Source organism: Miniopterus natalensis, chromosome 5 (assembly GCF_054644295.1).
Source record: "Miniopterus natalensis isolate mMinNat1 chromosome 5, mMinNat1.hap1, whole genome shotgun sequence".
Lineage (NCBI taxonomy): Eukaryota > Metazoa > Chordata > Mammalia > Chiroptera > Miniopteridae > Miniopterus > Miniopterus natalensis.
Window position 1 is genome coordinate 12300770 of NC_142085.1, and position 21217 is coordinate 12321986.

The 21217-nt window shown below is 44.0% G+C and overlaps 1 protein-coding gene across 1 annotated transcript in view; it reads left to right on the forward strand.

Moving 5' to 3' along the window:
- Positions 1-21217, forward strand: part of DNAH8 (dynein axonemal heavy chain 8) — a 243812-nt gene that overhangs the window by 210461 nt on the left and 12134 nt on the right. The window contains exons 88-91 of the mRNA XM_087817239.1: positions 2116-2276; positions 16846-17002; positions 20484-20636; positions 20718-20907. Coding sequence (XP_087673365.1) covers positions 2116-2276; positions 16846-17002; positions 20484-20636; positions 20718-20907 — 661 coding nt within the window. The remainder of the gene's footprint in view (positions 1-2115; positions 2277-16845; positions 17003-20483; positions 20637-20717; positions 20908-21217) is intronic.

Below are 21217 nucleotides of genomic sequence, written 5' to 3' on the forward strand. Positions count from 1 at the left end.
TCTTCTGACCCGGGGACTAGCCTCCCTGTTGCCAGTTCACCCTGACTGTGGCATCCAGCGCTGCCCAAGCAGGAACTGGCTTCAGTGTGTACCAGTGCCTTCCAGTGGGGCCCTCCGTTCCTATGACTTTCACTTTGGGGCTAATCTTTGAACCCCTCTTTGTTTTCTCTAGTCTCAGTGTCTTATGGTGTGTCGTTCCTCCAACCAACAATTGTAGAATCTTATTTCTTGTCTTTGGAGTATGACTGCATATCTTTGTAAAGTACCCTCTAGAATCTCCCAAAGTAATTTCATGTAGACTTCATATTCTGTATTTTGACTATACCCCCAAAATATCCTCCAAATTAGATGAAACTCAGCTATTTGTGTTTGTGAATCCAATTGTTTGTGTGTGTATAAATAAGGTAATGGAAAACCAGGAAGAAACATCAGTTTGCTTTTATAGATATTTGTCATCTGACGACACAGAGCTCACAGTGGTCACCTGTTGTCTGCGAGCTGCAGACCCATGGCCTTCCCCTCCCTCGTCACCCACATCACCAGAAACATAATCTTTCTTATGAATGACCATGATCAGAGAACTGCTCCCTCTAATACCTTTCAACTGCTCCCAGTTTCTTAAATGAGCACCAGTCATCACCCTGACATTCATAGTCATCCACAGTGTGGCCTCACTCCACCTTTCCTGTCCTCTCTCTCACCACCATATTATGTTTACCTGAGACTTCATCATTTCCCTGACCTGCCTCACCTTTGCATTAGTTATTCTATGCCTTTGCCTGTGTGGTCTCCCCATCACAACTTCCACTGTCAAAATCCTATCCTTCAAGGTTTACCGCCAAAATCACCTCCTAGATAAAGCCTTGCCTGACACCCACCTGGCTGCTCTTTCTTCCTGCTTTAAGCCTCTGTGCTGCTTTGCTTATTTGACTTCCTCTGGCTCCTGCCTTAGTGCACTTTGTATCATGGCTATTATGTAATTGGCTTAGCCCCACACTGGGTCGCCAGCTCCTTGATGGGAAGGACTGTGTGTGCCTCATCTTTGCATTCTGTTCTCATTCTGGCCTCGATGCATTGTGTGCAGAAGTTGAATAGGGTAGGAGTGCGGCGAATGGGGCAAAAGAGAGACCGGTTACACGGGGTGTTTCATATTCAGAACAATCCCTGGGCCTGGAAAGAGCGGGAAGGATATGAGCAGAGATCCTGGAGTAGGTGTGGTTAACCAAATAAGGCACAGTCCCCACCTCCTTCGCAGGGAGTCCTCCGGGTGATTCAGACATCCGCCTGCATTTCTGCTCTTCCTGACTCCCCATTATCTCCCTTCCGACCGGAAAATTGCCCTGTTAGATACTGAAGTCATTGTCTCAAATCTGGCTCATAGGCATTCAGCATTATTTTTTCCTCTTCAGAATAAGTCTATTCACACCAAGCATGTATTCGTTCTCTCGCTGTTACATTACAGATAATCAGCGCATGGGGGACAAGAATAGGGTGTCCTTAAGGCGAACAATAAGACGGTTGGATACATTTGCTTCTTGTGGCCAAGGACACAACTAAATTAACAGAGGGAGCTCTCCAGCTCAGGGTGGGAAGGGAGAGCTTTGGAAGAAGTTTTTCTGGCCTCATGTGGTGCTTAATACCTCTGTGAGCCACAGTGAGCACAGGCAGAGCCCCTTCCCCCAGGAGCCCCGCTGGGGGAGAGGGACCGCACTGAAAACGCCAGCTACTGTCCCGTGTGTGTGTGTGCGCACACGTGTGTGTGGTTGTCACCTCATCTACTCTACAGTATGTCACCACCTCTCTTCCAAAGAGGGATGGAGTGTCTTCCGGCCGCTGGGTCAGAGCAGACGTGCAGGGCGGCCCTCTGCTCTGCAATGTTGGCAAATACCTTCTTGGCCGTTACGCAGAGGCTGGGGCCTCATTGCTTTGTGTCGCGGGCTGTCTCTTTTCTTCATCTGTGTGCTCGTTATTCTATCAGTGGTTGTGTTTAGGTGCTTTCAACCTCAATATTAAAAACTATTAAAATGGAAATAAGGCAGCCCTTCCTCTTTAACAGGAGCGGTTTCCATTTAGATGTTTATCGATTTTATTTCTTCTCTCTTCTCTCCCATGTAGGTCTGGTTCAGTGAGAAAATGTTTGAACCATCGTTCTGTTTTTATACCGGTTATAAAATCCCCGTATGCAAAACCTTGGACCAGTATTTTGAATATATCCAGTTACTGCCCTCCCTGGACAACCCCGAAGTCTTTGGGCTTCACCCGAATGCCGATATCACGTAAGTTCCTGGCATTTTTTAAATTTGAAGGAGTCATTTGTAACTTAGCCTGGCAAGGACTGTGCATTTCATTTTCTCTCTTAATCTCTCCACTTTCCCTGCTTTTTTATTTTATTGTGAAAAATAGTGCCACTTCCTGTCTCCCAATTACAACTTTGTCATATCTTGGCTGCTTTCCCCTCACTAAATCCCAATGCTCTGGATTTATGACAACGCTAAGGCTCTAATTTATGCATTGATTACTTCTCTGTCATCTCATAAAAACAGCTGGTGTTATTGGTACTTATGCTCTCCACTGATAGGACAGCAGTCTCCCAGCTCCTTGCCTCTGACCTCAAAAAAGTCCATTAAGAACAGTGGTCATAAGTAGAATCTAATAGGACCAGGAGGGTAGAGAGAGGAGGGTGCGGATGGCACTTCTGCTTGACCCTCCCTTTCGTGGTCCCGTCTCTACCTGCTCACCGGCCTCCTTTGTCACTGGCCATCTACATGGGCACAGGGCAGTGAGCAAGGTGTACAGGGCATGGATGTGGAACCTTCCAGGGGGGCCCGGGGTGTTGCATCTCCAAGGGAGATCCCTGCTCCAGTCACCGAGGCAAGAAGCACCGAATGGAGAGATAGGAAGGGGATCCAGGTCCCAAGCCTCTTCTAGGACCTTTGCTTTGGATGAGGTCTCATCCCTTATTGCTCTGGAAGTCCCCACCTGAAAACAGTACCTCCCGGCTCCACAGAGAGGACTCCGAAAAGCCCTGGCTCCGATTCTCCACTGGATGGTCGTGGCCTCTGACCTGTTGATGAAATACCACAAAGTTGATGTCTCGGAGCATGGTTTTAGGAAACAGAAAGAAACCAAGACTCCTCTGGTAGAGTCTAAGCTGTAATGGCTGAGACGGCATGCGGCATGCCTCTCTCCCGTCGCTCACCTACAGCCACAGCGACATGCTCACCTGGACATCCTCGCCTGGACGTCCTCGCCTGGGTCTTTGCCTCCGCCAGGCAGCCCCAGAGTCCCTGTGGGCTCCCACCCCTGACCACTGCCTCACCCCTCATGAGGCGTGGTCTCTTGACCTCTCAGTCACTCATGTTAATTCTGATTCTCCATTTCCTCTATTCTCTCTCATGTTCTTGTTGTCTTCAAAGACGTGGGGTCACTCTAAAGACCCACAAATGGCTCACCCAGCTTCAACCCCCACGAGAGAACCCTGATGGCTCTTTGGTGGCAGCTCTGTTATTTGAAGAATAAAAACTGTCATAAAATTAGCCAGAGACAGGAAAAAAGTGAAGAAATTAAAGGGATTCCTCAGGGGCCTATTTGCATATCAACCTAAACATTATCTGAAAGAGAAAACAGAGAAATAGTTTTGCTTTAGCTGAGACTTTAAAAATGTGAGTCAGAGCATGCCACTCCTCTGCCCAGAACCCTCTGAAGGCTCCTGTCTTATCCAAGTCAAGTCAAGATCAAAGGTCAACTGTGACCTACAGTTGACCTACAAGGCCCAATAATTCCACCTGCCCCCAACCTCTTGGCCTGGTCGCTTTCTACCCTCTCCCTCACTGGTGGCCATCAGCTCCCCTGCTGGCTTCCTGTCTCTCAGGTGGGCCCCAGGGCTCTCACTGCCAGATACTTGCACTTCCTGGCAGGCCCTTCCCCCCACATAGCACTGTGGCTCAGCTTCTCACCTCTTCCATCCTTCGCTTACCTGTCAAAGGAGCCTTCCCAGCTGCCCTATTGAACAACTGCAAACGGCTTCCCAGCCCCACCTCGAGGCCGTCCTCCTTGTCTGCTTTTTTCTATAGATTTTATCATTAACTGACACACTCTGCGTTCGCTTGTTTGTTTGCTGTTGTCTGGCTGCCATCATTTAACGTAAGCTCCTTTATGTTGAAACTTTAGCTTGTTTTCGCCACTGTTCCTCCAATACTATCCAGTGCCTGATGCTCAGAGAATATTTGTGGACTGCAACAGGGATGCTAAATTCTTCCAGTTTGTGGAGAATCTAGTGAGTGAGGAAAATCTAGAGAAATATCTCATGTGAGCAGGCAGAAAAATGGCCACTAAGTTCTGACGCACTTGTAAATTAGCAGTTGAAGTGGTTTGTATATGAGGGCTTAGAACTTGGATTCCACCCTTGGCGAGAGCCCGAGGAGTCATGAGAGCTGGTTCCTAGAAATATGATGCTGTCATGTGCTACGGGATCCTGCCAGGGAGCACATAAGACAGGGTTGACACCATCTCGCCCTAACTTACGGGGATGGCATGCCTATGCCTGGATTACTGAAGGCATTTTGGTCACCAGCTCTCAAGAAGGATAAACCAAAGCTCAAAAGGGTTCAAAGCAGGGCAACTAAAATGTAATTCAAATGGAAAGCAATAGAGAGACAAAGTGTCTTTCCCTGGACTTTTATTCTGAGCTATTACAAACCCTCAGAAAAGCTGCAAGTGCACAGTAAACTCTCATATACTCTTTACCAAGATTCACTGATTATTCACATTTTGTTCCATTGGCCTTTTCTTCTTCTATATTTAAACCTCTGTATATTTATATATCTACAGCTATGTCCCTATATAAGCACACTTACTGCTCTGTCTCTATGTGTGTGCATATTTGTAGCCCCTCTCAGTGAACAGAGCTAGGAAATATGTGTGTGTTTTTAAAAAACATCATAAGCTAATACTAATAACTCCAATTCTAACTGTATACCCCACAGCTGTTTCTTGTCTTCCCTCATTCCATCTTGAATGCTGGCTCCCAGCAACTTCAATATATATACTTACTTGCTCCAAGTAACCCTACCAATACCACTACCAACAACAAATGTCCTGCGTGCAGGTTGAGATTTCTTTGCTGTTCTTTTTGCCCTTAGAATAGATCCCACTGAGGACGCACAGAGTATGACGTTCAAAAGTCACTCAGATTTTTTTCTGTGTGGTTATGCTATCAACTGATACATAGGTAGTTTGTTTTTATTTGTATTACATTTTAGTTTTTTCCACCTTTGTTCATTGTTTTAATTATGTGAAACATGAACGTGGCTGAAAGTCACAACTAGATAAGAAGTTGTTCTTAGAGAAGTCTCATTGCCAACCCACTTCCCCCTTTCTTTGTGGGCAACCAAATGCATTAGTTACTGGTTTACCTTCCCTGTGTTTCTTTTTGCTCAGACATACATACATATGTACATATATATTCTCATTACCCTTTCTTTCTTAAACAAAGTTGCCATACTATATATATTATTTTGTGTCTAGCCCTTTTCACTTAACGGTGTCTCTTATAACCACTCCGTGTCAGTTCATAGATATCTCCTCATTATTTCACAGCTGTGTGCTCCTCCAGTGTTCATATGCACCACAGTTCACCCATCCATTCTCCTGTGGGTGGGAATTTCAGGTTGTTTCCAATACCTCTCTATCCCAAATAATTTTTCAATGAATAATCTCATGTCTATGATTTCTCATATTGTTGGAGCTGTGTGTTCAGGGTAAATCGCTAAATGAAGGCCTAGTAGATCTTGCCAAATTTCCTTACACCGGGCTATGCTGTTACTCTCACCAACAATGCAAGTGCCTGTTTCTTCACAGTCTCATTACCAGCATTGGGGAAATTTTGGGTTTTCACCAATATGACAGCACAGTTTTGTTTTGTCTTATTTTGAGTGAAATTGAGCACATTTTCCTACATCAAAGGGCTATTTGGACGAATAGACCATCTTGGAGGCCCTGTGTGTGATGTGCAGGCTGCAATTAGGGATGGTGACAGGATGCAGAGGGTAGAGTGAAGGGGACTGATACAATTAATGAATATAGAACAAGGCTGGGAACCTTCTGCAGTTTTCTCTCACTTGTTCCTGCTGGGCTGAGGGTGTGACAAACCTTTGTGTTTTGGTGTTTCTCTTCGCAGCCCTGTGCACAGGCTTACATGCCATTGCTGGCAGGCATGCTGTCGATGGCACAGCTGTCTTTCTCAAACTAGACTGTCAGGGTCTTGTAAGCTCCCATCACGCTGAGTGAGGCCAAGTAAAATGCCCTGGACCTCTGCCTCAGATGGAGGACTATTCCTGCCAGAGACAGCCAGCTGGTCTCTAAGACCTGTGGCCCTCTCTTCTGATTTCTGTTCACTCTTAACTTCCCACTTGGTCTGTCATAGGACCTTCTCCACCCGCCCCTGCTCTCCTCTTTCCAGAGACCGTGGCCCTTTCCGGTTCCTGCTCAGGCAGTAGGCGCTGTTCTACAGCTCTGCGTTTGGTCATTTTCTCGGTCTCTGGGTGAGCTTTGCCCTAGGTTTGGCCCTTGTCTCCTCTGGGCTCTGAAATACCTGGCAGCTAGAGTCTGGGTCTCACTCCTTTGGCAGTTGAGCCTTCTTGGAGGGCTATGCTCCAACCCCTCGCTGTTCCCTCACCAGCCACTAGGAGGCAGTAAACAATAACTGAAGGAACCTCCCAGCTAAAACCTATCTGCAGTCTCCTTCTCCCACGCACACCCTTCCCACTCCAGCAAGATGTAACTCCCCACATCTGTGTGAGCTAAAAAAAAAGTAATCAAAGGTTCCTCTGCCGGTTCTGGTCTGGGAGCTGAGATGATGGAGGTGTTAGGAACAGGAGTGTGTTTGAAGAAGAGTCCTACTTGGGGTGTGTTGAGTTAGGAAAGACAGTGGGATGCGTCTGAGTGGGGTGAGAAACATGGACTCGGTGCCCAGGTGAGAGGTTTGAGTGCCTTTGTGTAGAGATAACAGTTGAAGACAGAGAGGGGATGGACTCCCTGAGATACACCGGCTAAATCGATGTGACTGTTGTAGCTAGAGGGATTCGTATTAATTTATCTGACTGCTCATGTCATTCAAAAGTGCTCTTGCTTCCAGATAGGCTCAGGGGCTGTAACTGGGCCATGGTGGAGAATCTGTCCCCCTGCTTATCGGAATCTGCACTCTGACGTTAGCATCCACAAATTAGAGAGGAGGGGGAGCTTTGAGAAGGGGGACCATAAGTCTCTCCCCTCTGTCTTTGCTTAAGAATGCAGAAGTAGAGGAGGAAAAGCAAGCTGAAAAATGCTTTAAAATAAATAAAACCTCTCCCAAGAGCTTAGATACCTTGGTGACAGGAACCATGAAAATGCATAGTTTAATCACTCTGCATAGTTTAAATAGTTTTATTATCTAGATTTATAAGGTACCAAGGACATTGCAAATTCAACTATCTCAATGTCAAAAACAGTTATTTATTTTCCCTCTTTTTCTCATTAGCAGTTATGCATATTTTTCTACCTTCTGAAATTTATCAAATGTCTTATTACAACTTTTATATTCATTCCTACGCAGTTTGAATTTAATTGTATTTCTTTTCTTGTTAGCCTACACGGCTGAGTTTCAGATTTAAAAAAAACAAATTATGCTCGTTGCACATGATGTTTCCTGTGCAAAGATGTGTCTACATCGAGGCTGATTTGGATATGATAGTGCACTAATTTCTCATTAGATGGTTAATTATTTATTTTAGAGACAGTTCTCTTTTTCAGTTGTTTTGCATTTATATTATCCATGACCACCCGACAGGGACGGCCTAGATGACTCCCCAAAACCACCGAGTGACAATACCAATATGAGCTTCCTCCCATGTTTACTTCAAGGAGAAATTCCTTCTAGAAGTAACTCAGGGCCAAAGCAAGTGGAATGTCATCTTTCTCCTTCCTCACCCCCGAGCATTTACTTCTGGGGACTGTTTTCCTGAGAGCGTTTGGGTTTTTGAGGTGTATAGAGATATTTGCTGTTCTCCATTGTAGCTAGTTAGGTAGGCTTCTGCCTTTTCTGTCTTTGCAAACTTAAAATCACATTGTGGGAAAAGAAACAGAATGGAGGCCGTACACCACTGGCATTGGGTGCCCAGTGTGTGGTGGGAGATGATCTGAGAGCTTGTCCAGCTCTTATGTGAAATTGGTCAGCTTTTCAGGGACTCTTCTCCATGGCTGTGTCTCAAGGACTGTTTCCAAATCACCTCACAAAATTGATTAAATGACCCACCATGGAAGCGATTTCTCAGGTGGGATCCAGCAGCAGCACCGCCTCCACTGGCCCTTCACTGGAGTGCTGGTGAGTGAGGCGGTGCTGCCAGGAGCAGGCTGGCCGCCCACAGTGGTGTGTGCTGCTGGCACCCAGAGTGTTTCCAAGGGGATGCCAGCTGAAGGTGAGCCAGGAGAGTGCCTGAGAATCCCAGATATGGGGCTGTTCCCCATTTTACGTGTGGTTAGAACAGGTAGGAAGAATCAGTTATGATTTTCTTAGTATGAATGGAAATTTACTGTGGTTTTCTTCTCTTTGACCTTTAAAGATATATATATCTTTGTATGTGGAAAGGTGCCAGGAAATAGACAAATAGTAATGATGGTATACTTTTACCATAAGAAGAAACAAATAATTAAAGTTTGATGCCCTTTAAATATTAGAAAATTGCTCTCCTTTATATCTGAGGTTTTATAAAATTCAAGCCCATTGGCCTCCATTCAGCAAACAAGTATTTATTGAGAACTTACTCTCCAGCCAACTTGAGGATTAGTAAGACACAGTTGTTGCCTTAGAGCTCATCATCTATCAGAGAAGATAAATGAATGGCAAACAGTTATGTAATACAATATGGTAAACTCTAAAATCAGGACACACACACACATGGCTATGAGAACAAAGGCCAAGGAGCAATCAATTTCCATTTAGGGATCAAAGTAAGCTAGTGACTGAGCGAGGCCACATCTGAGTTGTGCCTTAACGGATGTGCAGGGGCTCTCAGGTTGGAGGAGGGGTGGGTGTGGAGGAAGTGACTGCAGCCCTGGGCAAGAGGGACAGAATGCAAGGAGAGAGGAAGGGAGCCAGCAGTAAGGATGTGCCCGTATATCAGATCAAGTTGTACACCTTAAAGATGTGCAATTAAAAAATGACACTTTAGTGCAGTGAACAAAAACACAGATGAGGGCACATACAGGAAGGAGCTCTCCAAGGAGGGGCACAAGGCTGTGAAAGTGTGTGGTAGGTTTGGGGAGCTGAGTCCAGTGTTCCTGGAGCCTGTGGGGGTGGGGTGGGGGTGGGGCTGGAAGAGGAAAGCGACCTAACAGAGATGCTGACACAGTGCAGAGACTGGCTGTGGGAGACGTGGGCACCACGTGAGTTTGGGACAGTTCTAAAGGCAGTAAGGATGACCATGCTGGACATTCCTACACGGGTGCTACACACAATTTGGAAATAGGACTTGGGAACTGAGAAGAGCTGAGGAGTGATGTCAGGGAGGAGGCCGCTTCTGAAGTTCGCAGGTTGGGCAGCTGAGTGAGGTCATTGATGTTAAAGGACGGGGCACAAGGAGCAGTTCAGGCGAGGGGAAAGGGGGGATTAAAACAGATTGGGTCTGGGAGTTGTCTGATGGAAGAAACAGAGCTCTAGGGGTCAGTGGAAATTTGGTTCCACGGAGTTCACGATAAAGTCAGAGGTTTAACGTTACCCAGACTTGCCTGGAATGTCATGACTCCACATAAGACGCCTGCGATGGTGACACCTGCATCTCCTCTAGCACACCCTGTCCTCACTGTGTGCTGGAGCGCAGTGCCAGAATAGGTCACGGCGTAGTGTGAGTCACGTACACATTTAAATTTCTGATTAAACTTCTGTTATGTAACAACGTGTGGAACCCCGACTGTTGATAACTTCATGTTGTTGTCATGTCAGCTATTTCCATGCTATATATAGGGTGGGGCAAAAGCAGGTTTACAGTTGTGAGTACATGAAACAGAGAGTCTATTCTTGTATTATTATTTGTTAGTTATTGTATCATTTTCCATATGAACAACTGTAAACCTACTTTTGCCCCACCCTGTATTATTATCAAAGAGGGCAAGTGTGGGTCTGCACAGGACATTGTTATCTGTATTTTTCTTTTACTTATATGACTTTTAAAAACTGAGATAGCACCACACTTCAGAAATCAGTAATGAAAAACAACCAGTGCTGGATTGCAGAGGCCTTTTGTGCCATTTTCTTAGAACGTTCTGTTCCCTATTCGTATGTCCAGTTGCGTGTGTGTGCGTTTATACACTCATCCTTCAACTTTTTTATTTTTTAATTTTTTTAAATTTATCTTTGCCTAGCCAGGTGTGGCTCAGAGGTTGAGCGTCGACCTAGGATCCAGGTGATCGGAGTTCGATTACCAGTCAGGGCACATGCCTGGGTTGCGGGCTCGATCAATGACTCTGTCATCATTGATGTTTCTATCTCTCTCTCTCTCCTTTCCTCTCTCCGAAATCAATAAAGATATATTTTTTAAAAATTATCTTTATTGTTGAAAGTATTACAGGTGTCCCCTTTTTTCAACTTTGTAAATAAATGCCTTATGGGATATTTAAAAACCTCAACTTCTGAAAGAGGTTGATCACCAAAGAGTAGTAAAATTAAAAGTATACATAAAATTATACAAAACCCACTTTAGTTTATTAAAATCAGCTTTTACCTTACTGGTCCGTATTGTGAATTTCTTATGTTTAAAGGTCATGTGGACCTAACTCCCCGACTCTGGTTGGGTTGCAGACATTTTGTGGGTCTGCCGCAGGCCCCTTATCTCGCTGCGCGTCACCTGACCAACGGCCCTGCATGTGAAGCTTGGTGGCAGGTGCGCTTACCTTAGCAGGGTCTTTGGAAAGTGTTCGATTGTTAGGATACACAGTTTGGGTCCAGATGTGTATTCTACCTAATAATCAAAAATACTGAAGACAGAAGCATCCCCTCCACTCTTAAGCTGGTTTCCTAAATAAATTAAAGGTCACCTGAGTAATTCAGGAGTCCCCAGTTTACACAAAATCAGCTTTTTCTTCAGCAAAGAAGCCTGGATCATTTTGGCAGGAGCCATTTCCACAGAAGGTTGTTTAATTCACACCTTGGGATAAAGAGAGAGAGGTAATTCTCTCATTCCATGTACTGTGAGAAAAGACAGAGGGGGCCCTTCTGGCAGCACATGCCGATCAGTAGGGATTGGTAGGATGCGTTCCCGGGAACCTAAAACAGTTGCCACTGATTCGTCTCTGTTGAGTTCTTGTCCCTTGTGGGCTTTGCTTCTCAGGGATTTTTTTCCTCTTATTTTTCAAAATGTCAGTGGTTTTCATCTTCTTTGTTAGAAGAAGATCATACGTTCTCATTGAGAAAAAGAACCAATACAGAAAACAGAAAACGATCATTGAAGCAGAAGCTCATCATACAGAAGTCCCACTACCACCTCCCTGGGCTTTCTCCGAGCCTATGGGCACACCAGCAGCAGCGAGGCACTGAGCGCGCTGTGCCGTCCTGTGCACCATGCTCTCTACGCGGCAGCCTCCACTCAGCAGCCTCGCCTCAAGCGCAGAGGGGCTGCGCCAGGGATACGGGCCGTGCAGATGCTCATAGAGCCTTACCCGGAGCCACTGCCCACGCCGGCACAGACAGTCTCATGTGTACATCTTTGTACACTCGTCTGGCTGCTTCTTTTTAAAACCTATCGAATAAGTACAAGAACATTTATAACATGTGTATAAAATGTAAAGAATAAATATGAAATGTTGCTTCTTTGCACCACTACTTCTGTGTTTTGTTCCTTCTTCCTCCATTTTGGCTTTTTGCTGAACATGAGTTTTTCTTACTCTGGGTTTCCCCTCTGCTAACCTGTGAGTGACGTGCTCTGTTTCTGCCCCTTTCCTGGCTGCCCTAGACGTTTCAGCGTTCATTTTAGCTTAAGCCTAAAATCAGTATCTTTGCCCTCCTCTCAGTCAAAGCCTCTTAGGTTTAACTACAGTCATTTCTCTCCTGACATTTCAGTATTTTAATTTTATCTTTTTTTACCCCCACTTAACATATAATTATTGTTTTATACCATAATGCTTATTTAGGTTTGCCCAGGCATTGACCCATTATTTTTAAATGTTTGTTTTTATTTTTTTCTTTCAGTGTTATTTTGTGCTGGTTTCAGATGCGCAGCTCAGTGGTTAGACAGTCATATATTTTACATAGAGTTCCCCTCAATACTTCCAGGACTAACTGGCACCATACCTAGTTCCTGCAATACTACTGACTGTACTCCCTGTGCTGCACTTACAGCCCTGTGACTGTTTTGTAACTACAGATTTGTACTTTTTAATCCCTTCACCTCTTTCACCCAGTCTAACCCATTCTCTCCTTTTTCAAATATCCACATTTAAAAAAAAAATGTTTTTAATGATTTTATTTTATTTTTTTTTAATCCTCACTGAGGATATTTTTTCCATTGCTTTTAAGAGAGAGTGGAAGGGAGGGAGGAAGAGGGGGAGAGAAGGAGAAGGAGAGAGAGATAGAAACATTGATGTGAGAGAAATATTGATTGGTTGTCTCCCACTTGTGCGCCGACCTGGGTCGTGGATTGAGCCTGCAACTGAGGTATGTGCCCTTGGCTGAAATCGAACCTAGGACCCTCAGTCCTTGGGCCAATGCTCTAACCACTGAGCCAAACCAGCTAGGGCTAAAAAGGAGTTTTTAAAAGAGAGAGAGAGCGAAGCAGAGAGAGAAGCAAACACCGGTTGGCATCTCCTGCACACACCCCGACCAGAGATGTGAGATCTAGCCTGCACCCTGGGCATGCGCCCAATTCCGTGCACAGGACAATGCTCAACCAACGGAGCTACGCTGGCCAGGCTGACTCATTCACTTCTACCCCTCAAACCTTCCGTCAGAACTATTACTCTCCTTTCTGAAGCATATTTCTTAGAATTTTCTTCAGCGAAGGCCTGTTGATGATAAACTATTCTGTTCTTCTCTAAAAATGTCTTATTTTCCCCTCCTCTGATTGAAAAGCAGCTTTATTGAAGTATAATTTGCCTACCATAACTTCATTCATTTTAAGTAGATAGTTCAATGGTTTTTAGTAACTTTACAGAGTTGTGCAACCATCACCACGGTCTAATTTCAGAACATTTCCATCACCCCAAAGAATCTGTGTCCCCATTTGTAATCAATTCCCACTCCCACCCCTGGCCTTAGGCTGCCACTAATCTACTATCTGTGCCTATAGATTTGCCCTTTCTGGATTTCCTATAAATGGAATCATATGTGACGTGGTCCTTGTGTATGGATTCTTTCATGTAGCATTGTGTTTTTGAAGCTCACCCATGTTATAGCATGTATCAGTACTTCATTGCTCTTTATTGCTAAATGGTATGCCAGCATGTGAATAGGACACATTTATTTATCCATTCACCAGGTGATGTGCATTTGGGTAGTTTCCACCTTTTAGCTGTCATAAATAATGCTGCTATGAACATTCATGTCCAAGTCTCTGTGTAGACATGTCTTTTTATTTCTCTTGATAGATAACTAGGAATATGATTATTGAATCAAATGGTTAATCTATCCTTAACATTTTAGGAACATACCAAATTGTTTTTCAAAGTGGCTGCAGCGCTTTGCAGTACCCTCCAGCAATGGAGGAGGGTTCCACTTCTCCACATCCTTGCCAACACTTGTGACTATCTGTCTTTTTATTATAGCCATTTTTCTGCGTTTGAAGTGGTATCTCATGGAGGTTTTCATTTGCATTTATGTATTTTTTATGTGCTATTGGCCATTAGTATAGTTTCTTTGATGAAATGTCTATTCATATTTTTTGTCTTGCACTCATTCTTGAAAGACAGTTTTGATGGGAATACAATTCTATGTTTGTGGTTATTTTATCCTAGTGGATGGAACACATTGTTCTGTTTTCTCCTGGTGCTCATTGTTGCTGTTGAAGAATTGGTTGTCAGGCTGAATGTCATTTCTTTCTAGATAACCTGAGTGCTTTTAAGATATTCTCTTTATTTTTTTGTGGTCTACAGTTTCATTGTGATATGTCTGCAAATGGATTTCTATTTGTTTGTTTGTTTATCCTGGGATGCACTGAGTTTCCTCCATTTGATCCCTTTTATCAAGCCACTGTCATTGTCTCACCACTTACTATCTCCTTTTCACCCTCCCTCTTCTGTCTTTCTAAAACTTTTCTGGGTTGTGTGTTTAGCCTATGTGTCTCTTAACCTCTCTTTCATATTTTCTATTTATTTTCCCCTCTGAAGCACTCTAGATAATGCCTTCAGATTTGTTTTCCAGTTTTATCATTCTTCCTTTGGCTCTATTTAATCTTCTGTTTAATCCATTGTTAGCCATTATGGCAGGCACAATAATGGACCCCCAAAGATATCTATATCCTAATCCCCAGAACCTATAAATATATGACCTTGATCTTAAGATGGAGATGTTATCCTAGATTATCTAAATGGATCCAGTTTAATCACATGAGTTCCTAAGAGAGAGGAAGAAGGGGCAGAAGAGTGGGTCAGAGAGATGAAATGGAAGAAGGAAGAAAGACCCAAAGCAAGAAAGGGATTTGCTGCTCTGCCTTTGCTGAGGGAGCCATGAGGTGAAGAATGTAGGTGGCCTCTAAAAGCTGGGGAAAACCCAGCAAGGAATTGGGGACCTCAGCCCTACACCCACAACAAAGTGAATTCTGCCAACAACTCAAGTGAGCAAGGAAATAGATCTTCCCCTAAAGCCTGTAGAACGGAACACAGTCTTGCTGGGACCTTGATTTTAGCCCAGCGAGGCCTGTGTCAGACTTATTAGCTACATAACTGTAAGATAGCACATTTGTATTGTTTTAAGGCACTGATTTTGTGGTAATTTGTTGCAGCATCAATAAAAAACTAATAGAGGTTTTAAATTTTATTTTAGTTTTTAATTTCCAGAAGTTCTATTTGGCTCTTTTTCAAACATGCTATTCATACTTACAGTTTCCTATTTCATACTTATATTTTCAATCACCTTTAAAATTTTTTCAGTATAGTAAAAATATTTTTATAATGTGCATCTGAAAATTCACTCTGAGGTTTTTGCAGGTCTGGTTCTGCTTTTTATTGTTTCTATTGACTCTTGCTCACAGTCCTTGCTTCTTTGTGAGTTTGCTAACTTTTGACTGGGAGCTCATGTCTGTTGGAAATTAACTATTGGATTCTTTAAGACCTGGAGTGAAGTCATATTGTTCCAGGGAAGATTTGTGTCTGCTTCCACCACATGCCACCTGGGACTTTCCGGGGCCACCTTAAAATAAACTCTTGTCTTGAGGTTTTTTCAAATCATATAGGTAACATGAATAAATGTTAGTTAATGTCACAAACCTGGTAAATTAAAAATTCTCAGGAAAGATTTCTTTTTCTACCTAATGCCAAGCTAGATCAATTTACCTACAGTCTCCTTCTGACCAGTGGGTTATTTCTAGTTTATACTTATACTGAGTGTATAGTCCTGTGAGGTCCCAGATTTCTGTAGGAGTTTCCTATTAGACTTTCCACCTTGGGTGTAGGCCTCCCTCCTTTCTCATTGTACCATCCAAAGAGCAGCTCAAGCACACCAGGGACTGGTTGATGCCGCCAGGGCTTATCTCCCTGCATTGGCCTGGCCTCTCCTCGTCTCCATCCTCACCTCTCTTCCCAGCTCACCATTCCAGCCTCCCTAGCCTTGTCTCTGGTCCTCAAATGCACTGAATTCCTTCTGACCTCCAGGCCTTACCTCTTACCTGAAAGTCCCTTCTTACTCCCACCCTATCCCACTCTGCATGGCCCACCTGCTCATCCTTCAGGTCTCAGCTGATATATGATATTTTAAGAGACCTTCCTTGATCTTCTAATGTAAATCACCTCTAACACACACTCACACCCACTCACATTCACACACACCATCTTCATATCAAGACTGCTGGTTGACCCAGCAACTTTGGAACAGAACCCAAATTCTTGCACCTCACAGCCTCTGGTTGACCCAAAGAGAGCTTGAGAGCAGCAGTGAGAGAGAGGGACAAACGGTACTCTCTTAAACATCTGTTCTGTTTCTCCACAGAATTTCTTACAATGATGTTGACTAATGTATTCCTCCTCCACTAGAGAAAGGGACCAAGGCAGGAACCTGTTTCCCACCATATTCTAGCACCTAGCTCAGTGCTTCATACATAGTAAATCTTTATTGAATATATGGATTTTAAAGAGGGGTGGCTGCAGTTAGACAGGTGGAGCCAATGGGAGCCAATAGATTACCTTGGAAATAACAACACAAGTGGGAAAATAGAACAGAAAAGACCAAGGAAATTTTAATAATTCATAATTCATTGAGGAAATATGAGTGGTGCTCTTTGATCTAACGAATTGTCTTACGATGGCAGCTTATGACCAGTCCATAAGCCGAAGAGGCCTGAAGAAGGCGGGTTCGTTGTCCTGCAGAGGTGTTTAGGTTAGCTGCGAGCAAGGCTGTGTGGCACTGCTTCGGACTCCCACGGACATCTGTGGAATCTCTTTCCCTGAAGAGGGACAAGTTTCACTTCTGTGCTGTTCTCAGTATCCCATTAGGGGACAGTAAAATGCATCCCTGTTTTTTTTCGTTCCTATAGGTTGATGGTAAAGTCCCTACCTTTTTGGGAGGGGGAGAGTAGGATTTATGTGATTCATCATTTCATTTGAGCTTTGCAATTACCTCTGAAGGTACATTTCCCTGCTACATTCTGAACAGTTCCCTCTTTTCATCAGGTACCAGAGTAACACTGCTTCTGCTGTTCTTGAAACAATTACCAACATTCAACCCAAAGAGAGTGGAGGTGGAGTGGGAGAGACCCGGGAAGCCATTGTTTACAGATTATCTGAAGACATGTTGAGCAAGCTGCCTCCTAATTATGTTGCTCATGAGGTGAGCTACACCCTTCCCTGCCCCCAGTGTACAGGGGCTGTCTGTGGGTTCCACAAAGCCGAGCTCAGTCCCCAGAGGGCGTGTTTCAGTCCCTTCCCCTCTCTGCTCATTCCTTCTTCACTTTCAGCTGGTCCTTTCTCCCCTTTGGTCTTCTCTTCCTTACCTTTCTCAAGCATCTTGCAAATTATGATCTGCAATTTCTCTGACACCTTTTTCCATTTCCTTTCTGCTGCACTTTTTCTTTCAATCGCCTTCTCTGTACCCTTTTCCCATCTTTGGATTCCCAGATACCTTAACCCTCTCGGCTGGAAACCTCTCCTCCCCTCTCTTACCCAAGCCTGCTCTGTCCATCCTTTAAATCTGCCCCTTGTTCTTGCCCCCTGCCCTCTACAGTTTCCATTTTCCAGTCCTCTCAGCCAGGTAAGAGGAAAGCAAGCCATTTAAATGCATTCACTCCCCAGTTTGGATGGCAACACTTTTCTGCTTCTTGGAACCCCCAGGTATTTGCTTGTTAATCTAAATCAGTTTTCCTCAAATTGTTTTATCTCAAGACCCCTTTACAAAATGATTGAGGACCTCAAATAGCTTTTTAAAATGTGGATAAATTACTGATGTTTAATATATTAGAAATTTAAACTGAGAAATTTCAAAAATATCAATTTATTATAAAATAACAGTAATAAACCCATTACATGTTAACATAAGTGGCTTTTAAAAAATTGATTTGAGAGAAAGAGGAAGGGAGAGGGAGAGAGAGAAACATCAATGGGAGAGAAACATCGATCAGTTGCCTCCTGTATGCTCCCCAGCTGGAGACAGAACCCAAAACCCAAGCATGTGTCCTGACTGGGAATCGAACCCGTGACCCTTTGGAGCTCAGGGCAGTGCTCTAACCAAATGAGCCACTCTGGCTAGGGCAAATGACATTTTTATTTAAAAAATAAGTACACTTTTCAAAACAGAAAAGTTCGTGGAGATCAATGTGATTGTTTTAGATTGCAAATCTCTTTAATATCTGGTTTAATAGAAGACAGATGGGGTCTCAGACCTGCTTCTGTGTTCAGTCTGTTGTGAGAACACCTCAGATAGCCCTGGAAACTCCTCTGTGCACTCCTGAGACAAAGAGAGTAAAACATCAAACAATGTCAGTATTACAGTAAAAAATTTAACCTTGTTGATCCCTGAAAGGATCTCTGGGGAATCAGGGGACCCCAGACCACACTTTAAGAACCGCTGATCTAAATGTTTGTGGTAAAATTTCCAGATGGTCTGAAAGTTCTGTGAGAGATCCTCCAACCTGGCCTCCTGCTTTGTGCAAGAGGTCAGGCCGTATCCAGGGCCTCCCCGCTCCTGTCCTTCGCCTCCGTCCGCTTGGTGCCAATGCTCAGAGGAGCTTCGCCTGAGTCCTAGACTGGGCCAAGTTGAGGCTCATGCCCTAATGCAGGTGTCACTGTGGTCTGGTGTCTGCCCTGCCTACACCTCAAAGTCTGAGAAAATGCACCTATCAGCTGGGAGCCCCTAGTCCTCCCACCTGTAATGAGTGCCCCCACAATAAAAATCCATTTTCTTGCCCCTTGAAACAGCTTTTGTTCCCACTGTGTAGACAAGTACCGAGATACGGGCTATGATTCTGAAATCAATGATTTCATGTAGAGATAGTTGTAGGAAGGCAAGGAAATATTTTTTGAATTAATAAATATTTTAAGTACTGTAGGTATTTTCAATGGTTCATTGTAAGTGATCCTCAGAGGACAGATGAGGTGTTACACCTGCCTTCAAAGATTTTAAAAACTGGCATGTGAAGAGAGGTGAGACTTACTCTGTGTGACTAGACCACAGGTCGATGCAATCAGAGGAGGTTTCAGGTCCATGGGACACTGTGAGCTGTTCAGGGTTAGCTGGACACTTCACCAAGACCTCTGCTCCGGGCACAGCCTAGTGGCAACCTGGCATGAGGGAGCCACTAAACGGAGCTATATGGGGGGAGGTGTACTAAAAACACTGAAAATCACTTCCTCTCTCAAGGTCGCTCACTTTTTAGTGTTCTCTGTTTCATGGAGGAGATGTGCTCTTTAAGATGTGGTGGTGACTGAAGTGTGTAAAATGAATTATAATTATACTTTTGGCTTCCACAGTAAGAACGAGCCCATTACTGTAGAAGCCACGTTACAACTTGGTCCCAGAAGCAATGAAAATCCTGTATGAGACTACAGCAAATCTTTCATTTTATTAATGAAAAGACAATTTTAGGCTGGAATAATAATCATACTCAAAATAACATCAGTACTAAAACCAGATTTTCTAGAGTCTAAGTTTTTCCTAAGCATGTCTCTACTGCGAGCAAAGTTTCTCTTTTACACCCTGAGTGGGGCAGGGCCGTGTGTTTGGGGCTGGCGGTGGACTGAGAGTTACCTGAGCTACTGAGCTGGCATCGTAACCAAGACCTGCACGTAACTTCCCGCCTGTGGGGGTTACAAAGGTAGCTCCACAATGACCCTTTTCTTTAAGCGTGAATTTCCAGGGTAGTCATGATTTGAAGGGAATGCTATTTGGCCACTGGAGGCTGAGGGGCAGGGGGCATCTCCAGCCAAGGATTCCCGGCATACGGGTGTGCTAGTGGTTCTTTAGGCCGCCCCGTCGCTCCGAATCCTCTCCCACCCCACATGTTCACCCTTCCCCTCCTGCTCTGGCAGCTCTCCAGCTGCGGACAGTGGAAAGTTCAGATCTCTCTGTGAGTATTTGTGGTCAATCTTTTCTTGGGCAGATGTCACTAGATTGAAATGTGCATATGCATTGGCTTATTTTCCAATAATTGTTGTACTTTATCGTTCCCATAACCAGAGATTTTTGTATTGATCTCTTCAAAATGGTCGATAAATGATGTACCAAAAGGAACAAATGGCAGGTGCTTAATGACTCTCCCACAAAGTCAGATATCTTTGTTGGTTGAATTAGGAAAGCCTGAGAGTCACCCTAGCCAGGGCAGCAATGACCTTCGGAAACAGCAGCCGGTCATATTCACTAGTAAATGTTCTTAAAAGATTTTGGCTGGATCTACTTTCTGTGACATTTCTAATAACAACTCTGTAAGAACTATGAAGAAAAATATGTATTCCAAACTGTACTCTTATAAAGGTTAAATTGCAAAAGAGTATTTAACTGACACTTAGTCCTTAATCACTTGAAAGGGGAAAAAAGGTACAATTTTACTTTGGCTGTTTAAAGTACATTTCCAATTATCAACTAAGTACAATCAGTAGGAAATAAAAATCGTTTTAGTTGAACAGTAATTTTTGAAGGCCAGAAAATGGAGAATTTAATGGCAGGTCTAGTTCTGCAAGAGATATTTTAGAGTTCGTTTGGGCTGGTAGATATACATCCAGAGGCAGGAAAAGAACAGAGAAAGAAGAGGTCACCACTGGAAAAGAGGTAAAAGTGATATTTAAAAGTCTCCCTCATTGCATTGTATACTTTGTTTCAGGTGAAAGCTCGTTTGTTAAAGATGGGACATCTTAATTCAATGAACATATTTCTTAGACAGGAAATCGATAGAATGCAAAAAGTCATCTCAATACTTCGCAACAGCCTGAGTGACCTAAAATTGGCCATTGAAGGAACAATCATTATGAGTGAGGTGAGCTGTTGTTAACTCAGTGGTCATTTCCGCCTTTGGTGGATTTTCCTTCTTCTCTGTTTCCAACTTTATCTTTTTCAGAACTTGAGGGATGCCCTGGACAACATGTACGATGCTCGCATACCTCAGATCTGGAAAAGGGTGTCCTGGGACTCCTCCACCCTGGGCTTCTGGTTCACCGAACTCTTGGAGAGAAACTCTCAGTTTTCTATGTGGATATTTGAAGGGAGACCCAATGTCTTCTGGATGACTGGCTTCTTCAATCCCCAAGGTGTGTACTCACAGGAGAGAGGGCAGATGGGGAAGGCGTGGGTGTCTGTGTTTAGCAGGGGCGGTAAATGTATCTTACATAAAACAATACAGAGCCCGGCCAGCATGGCTCAGTGGTTGAGCATTGACCTGTGATCCAGGAGATTCCCGGTCAGGGCACATGCCCGGGTTGCGGGCTCGATATCCAGCAAGGGTTGTGCAGGAGGCAGCCAATCAATGACTCTCATCATTGATGTTTCTCTCTCTCTCCCTCTTCCTTCCTCTCTCTGAAATCACTAAAAATATATTTTAAAAAGATAATAAAATACCCA